The 6,000-nt window shown below is 45.1% G+C and overlaps 1 protein-coding gene across 2 annotated transcripts in view; it reads left to right on the top strand.

Moving 5' to 3' along the window:
* MTA3 (metastasis associated 1 family member 3) overlaps positions 1 to 4,926 on the top strand; it is a 135,017-nt gene extending 130,091 nt beyond the window's left edge. For both annotated transcript variants that reach the window (XM_023531307.1, XM_011361354.2), the window contains exon 17: positions 4,229 to 4,926. In XM_023531307.1, the coding sequence (XP_023387075.1) occupies positions 4,229 to 4,254 (26 nt within the window). In that variant the 3' untranslated portion in view covers positions 4,255 to 4,926. The remainder of the gene's footprint in view (positions 1 to 4,228) is intronic.
* The last annotated feature ends 1,074 nt before the right edge of the window (positions 4,927 to 6,000 follow it).

The raw sequence follows: 6,000 nt of genomic DNA, 5'->3' as shown, positions 1-6,000 counted from the left end.
TAAAGCACAGATTTTATTTGCCTTAATGGAGCTGTTATAATGATTAAAAACTCTTTACCTACTTTATATGACTTGATCTTCTAAACATTTTATGAGCTAGGTGTTAAAACCTGCATTTTATAATGAAAAAAGAAAAATGAATGCAGCTCAGAGAGATTCAGGGATTTGCCCAAAGTCACACTATTAGTAAATAGCAGAGATGAGATTTAAACTTCAAATCGTGTTGTATCCACTGAATGAATAAGGACCTACATCTGTGTGTTATGTGCAGCATGTACCTGGAAGATGTTTATGTTTTCTATGTATAGAAGATGGATATGTCCTTGTAAATATAGAGAGGAATGTAGTGGGTATTTTTCCTTGGTCAGACTATGAAGTACAAACCATCATTGTGTAATCAAAGCTGTCACCTTCATTTCCTGCCTCTGAGAAGCTCCTCTGCTCATAGTATGTTCCATCCTTTTTTCTGGAACTTAGGGCATAGGAGCTATTCTAGTGTCAGGAGGGGAGAAAAAAGAAAGAAGAGAAAGTTCACAGAATCACCTAAAGGTGAATGTGTTTAAGTTAAGTTATATGCTCTTCCCAGCACTGACTACCTTAGAGTAGATGTTCACTAAGTGTTAAGACTCCATCCTCTCCTTTAAAGTAGAGCTATTATTAAAGTTTCATTCCGAAAACTTTCAAGATATCAACCAAAGTTTTTGTAGTCATATGTGAATTGTATATATATAAAACGTCAATCCTTTTCTTATAACTACATTGATTTCTTACCTAAGAGTATGATTCTCAAAAAATGAATCATGAGTTTGCTTGAAGGTAAGTGATTGCACATTAGAGGGGCTTAGTAGCTATAAAGTGAAATTACCCTTGATTAAGTTATAGAGAGTATTGAAGACCAGAAGGTATGTTTACAGAGAGGGCTCATTTAGCTTCCTGCAGGCCCTCGTATTTAGAGACCCTACAAGCAGAGGGGGCCAAATATCATGATCCTGAGACAGCAGAATCATTTTCAGAGTGAAGGCTGATTAAAAAAAAAAACTCAAGAAAGGAGAGAGGCAGGTGAGCTGTACAAGCATCTCTCATTCCCTTCTGACCCCCTAAGATCCCCTGGGTTGCTCCCTAGTGTTGGATGCTTGAGTTTTGGTCAGTCAGTGGATCTTTTATTCCACTGCTCTGAGACAAGATGACTACATGCTGTGTCTCCATCAGTGCGGATCCTTGAGAACAACTTCTGTTGTGTGGTGATACAGACCAGAGTTAGGGCATCTGAGCCAAGGAAATTGATGAAGTTTACAATAAGCTTCTTTTTAATCTGCTCTCCTCTGGCTTCCTTCCCCCTGGGGTATGTGAGTACACAGTAAATCTAGTTATTTTCTTTATTTGTTTTCTGCATTGGATAATATCATTTCTCTCTGTCTCCCATGTAGAGGGTATCTAATGTGGATGCCTCTAAGTAAAATATTATGATCTGGAGTGTGAAGACTGTCCTTTTGATGACTTGTTTCTGAAATCAGTGATTCAGCAGTAACCAACTGCGTGCATCCCAACCCTGGGAGATGGGGTAGTGGTGAGGGTCATTGTACCAGTGAGAGAGCTCTGGGAGTGCATCTGCTGTCTTTGCAAATCCCAGTAAAAATAGACTGCCAGGAACAGCTGATGGCACTCCTAGGCATGCTTCAGCCTAGCTGCCTTCTGTCAGAATTTTTATGCCATTTCCAAAGATTACAGTTTTTTTGCATCTCCTAAAACATCGTTTATGGAAGAACATCGAGGGCCCCTAGACTCACTTCTGGTCTCCGTATCTAAAGGTGTAATGTTCTATAACCTGGTTAAATATATAAAGGTACCTTCAAGCTTTTTTTTGTTTTGTTTTGTTTTGTTTTGTTTTGTTTTGTTTTCAGTGTAATGGATCATTATGGCCCCAGGGTTTATTGAATGTGAAGCAATTAGAGCACCTTAACTATCTAGAGAGTTTAAGGATTTTTGAAGTATTATCTGAATGCAATAGATGTTCTCTCACTCTGTGAAGCCTTGGGGTGGAGGTTGTAGAGGAAGACAGACCCAAGTGCATTAGGTATGAGTAAGACACAACTTGGTGTTTGGGTATATTCTGGTAGGATGCCAAACTGGCCACTCTGGGACCACTGAGTTTACTAATATCAGAGTTTCTCCTAGAGAATACTTCTTTCCTGTCCCTGAGGAAAATACTAGCGTCTGAGCCTGTAAGAGGTCTAGACCTAAGATCCTCTCAATAATATGGAGGTCTTAGAAGAGTGACAAAAGTCCAAGACTCAAGGGTCCTCAGCTCTGGCCTCTTCAGAAGTGTCTCTATTTACCTGAAAGGGCCATTACAGGAAACCTTTTTAACCAGCCTATTCCTATGTACTCCATTCCCAGTGACATGTAGAGAACCTCTGAGAAAAAAAAAGTGAACCTCTATCTTGAGAGCTGGGTCCTAAGTTTTTTGGGAGAGGTATAGATGCTTGGGAAAGGAAAGGGAAGAAACTGCAGAGGGAGGCGATTGGGTCCCTGAGAAACACTCTTCTTTGGAAGAGGTTCAACTCATCCATCGAAAGAACAGACACAAATGTCTGAGCAAGCCATCGGGACATAGGTATTAGATCTTGATGCCCCAGGGAAGTAAAGACCAACCCCAGAAACCAATTGATTTAAGCATCCCCCTGAGCACTGGGATTCTTCAGCCCAGAATGCAAAGAGCTAGCATATCTCCTCACCTAAAACTATGGCCCATGTGAAGAAGGTAGGTATGAACCAGGACGTCAGATCCTGAACTACTGTGGGGAGAGGGTTGCTTTGAAACTGGAGCAGGTGAATTTAGCACTAATAGAAGAAAGCACAATTTACCATGGCAGATCAGACACTTGAGAGATTATTACACGTAGCTCTTCTGGCAGATGGCTTAATTCCATTGGGGTTTGGACAAACGGATGCCAGGGGCCATCTTCTATCCCCGCAAAAAGAGAGGCTTCTGAGAGATAATGACACATATATAACCCTTAATTTAGACACTAAAGAGGACAGTATGCTCTTACTGGGCTGGACGGAGAACGGGCAGCTTGGTGTAGTAGGAAAAACTGACTTGAATTAAGAAGATCTGAGTTCAAATCCTGACTCCTCAATTTATTTGCTGTGTGACCTTGACTAAGTTCCTAACCTTTCTCACCCACATAAGGTTCTGGTTAAAGTTAAATAAGGCTATTACATAATCTACAGTAGGCTCAATAAAACAAGGTTTGGCCTGAGTCCTAAACTAATTATGTGGTGTTTTTTTTTTTTAATTTAACACATATTTACTGAGCCGTATCAAATACTAGGCTGTGTATATATATCTCCCTTATTCTAGAAAGGCTCATGAAGTGAAGGCGCAGCTCTGCTCCATCCTGCAGACCTTCCTCAGGATGGCGGGAGGCTGTGAAGGTGAGCGTCCCTGTGTCTTCTCTTGGTTGCAGAGTGGCGTGCATGGTGGGAGAGAATATCTGAGTACTGCCTTGGACCGAGCATCTGATTCCATCTCAGGAAACAACCCCCACTTCCCTCTTAGCCACTTTCTTAATAACCAACCAAAGCTTTCACAACCTACTGAGTAATACCAGGTGGTGATGATATGGTTTGCAGCCACTTCTGCTTTTTCATTTATTCGTTTCTACTGAGAGTCTATAGGTGCCCAACTCTGGGACAGGAGAGTTGAAGGTCTTTGGGAGAAGTGGAGGGAGTGGGAATAAGGAATACCGTGATATTGTGGGTACTGAGGTTCTTTCCCCTCCTCAAAAAATTGTGCTCCAAGCGTCTGAGTGCCCATATCATTATGATTAATTATGGTTACCTCAGATCAGGCTGTGCCTCCTCCAGCCAGTGGTGTTCTCCATTCCTTACCATTTGGTCACAGAAGTTCCACAATGTCATTTTGATAAACATATGAGTACTTGCCAGGTGTGCTGTAGCCCCTTGCCAGTGATGACTAAATCTGCCCATCCAAAACCAAGCTTTAAGGATACTTCAGTATCATTCACATATTTTCTTGGCCTTAATTAAACTTTCCATTGGTTCAGCCTTTAACTACATTGTGAACTTTTATTTCAGTTCATGCCCAACTCCTTTCCTCGAAGGTTGTGATGGTGGTGGTGGGAGGGCTAGCTCCATCCTTCCTCTCACCTTGCCTCCACCATGGAACTCGTCTAACTTTGACCCCGTTTCTTTGCTTTTCCAGAACTCACATGCTGCGTGTCAGACTGAGCTATCCCTGTTTCATCCTATAATCCAAGACTTGCTACACTGTCCTGCTGATGTTCACAGCCATGCCTGAGAAGGAGGCAGCCCCATTCCCAGTCCATTTCAACGGGAGACCCCCATATGCGCCCCATGGAGCCTGGATGGGGCAGGGGAAGAAACTGTAGGAGTGCAGGTCCCAAAAGATGAGTCTCCGTGTGAGAATCTGTGTCACCTCGCTTTCCTCTCAGAGACCTCGCTGTCCCAGCGGGACCTGCCCAAGAAATGAGGGGACGAGGGAGCCACCCCGCCTCCTTCCTTCTCCAGCACTGCGCCCCCTGGGCACAGTAGCTCCCGGCGCTGTGGAGCAGCTGAGCGCTCAGAGCCCCTGCTGCCCTGCATGCGTCAGCTCTGTCCTAAGCTGTATGAGCGTGTACAGGAAGGACATGGCATCTTTCTGAGGATTCTCCCTGACACATGTGCCAGTGTTTATGCAGTTCACAATATTTCCCCCGTCCTTGCTCTTACTGTCACTGGCTTTTTTCCAATGGCTTCATACTTATTTTTTTTTTTATGGAGTAATTTTCCTCTTTACCCCCTGCATTCTGTATTTGACCCTCCTCCTCTACCCCTCCAAGGAACAGAATGACCTGAGGTTCTGACAAATGATAAGAAAACTGTCATTGGTAAGCCTGCAAACTCTTCATATCATCTGTATTTTGTCGTTGAAGAGAGACTAGTGTTCTACTTTGATCTGCTTGGTCCTAGATACCTCCCACAGGAGCGGGTGTTTAAACTGAGCCAAGCTGTGTATCACTGTGACAAGCCATTTGCATACTGTCCTGTTCCCTTACAGCCAGACCAGCTGATAAGGAACTGCATCTGGGTTGGTCCTTTAGCAAGTCATAGATCACCCAGGTTTATTTCAAGCAGATAGAATCTGTTTGGCCTAGCAGGGTGAAGTGACAGAGCTGTGTCTGCAGGTGAGTCTATGAGTAGGATGCCATGAGCCCCCACCCTTTCAGCTCAAAGGCCCCCGGAGACCTGCCTGCAATCCGGTTTCCACCAGCTTGGGCTCTTCCTGTCTGCTCTCAGCACCAGCCCTTGCTGGCATCATAGGCCAGCTGCTCTGTGGCTTCATACACACAGCCGCAGGGACAGGAATAACTTAGCGCCCCATTGGCTACCCTAGCACACATGAATCTGGCCACTCCCTTGCCATGCAGGCTGCAGGGCCCAGGGTCACAGCACCGTGAAAGACAACTAGAGTTTGGCCTCCCAGCCGTCCCTGGGATCTGCAGCTGGGAGGTAGCCGGATGGCTGATCGTATGTACCCCAAACAGCCAGGTGGTTGCAGAACAGAGTGGCTACAATTGAGTTGACCCCTTTCCCCACCACTCTCCCGTCCCATCCCCAGGCAGAGTGAGGTGCCACTGAAATGGCGATCCACTCTAGATATCCAGATCCTCAGAGCTGGGTTCAGCTCAGCAAAGAGAATGCGATGTTGCTGGCTGAAGGCGATGCTCGGAGCTTGAGCTGCCTTTAACGTTTGCGGTTTTGCAGTCTTCGTGGCTTCTCTTCTGAGGAGGAGTTGGTTCTCATCTTAGGCTTTTGCGGGGGTGACCTGGGGATGTTCTCACCACTGCCAACTCTTGGAGCTATTCTGAGTCTTGGCTTGGGGCCCCGAGGGTGGGCCTGTGTCAGAGGTGCTCAGTGCGCAGGGAAGAGGTGGCAGACATTGCCTTTAGGGTTCCCCACAAAGCAGCCCCTTCG

This window comes from Pteropus vampyrus, unplaced genomic scaffold (genome assembly GCF_000151845.1).
Source record: "Pteropus vampyrus isolate Shadow unplaced genomic scaffold, Pvam_2.0 Scaffold66, whole genome shotgun sequence".
NCBI lineage: Eukaryota > Metazoa > Chordata > Mammalia > Chiroptera > Pteropodidae > Pteropus > Pteropus vampyrus.
This window is presented reverse-complemented; position numbering and strand designations above follow the sequence as displayed.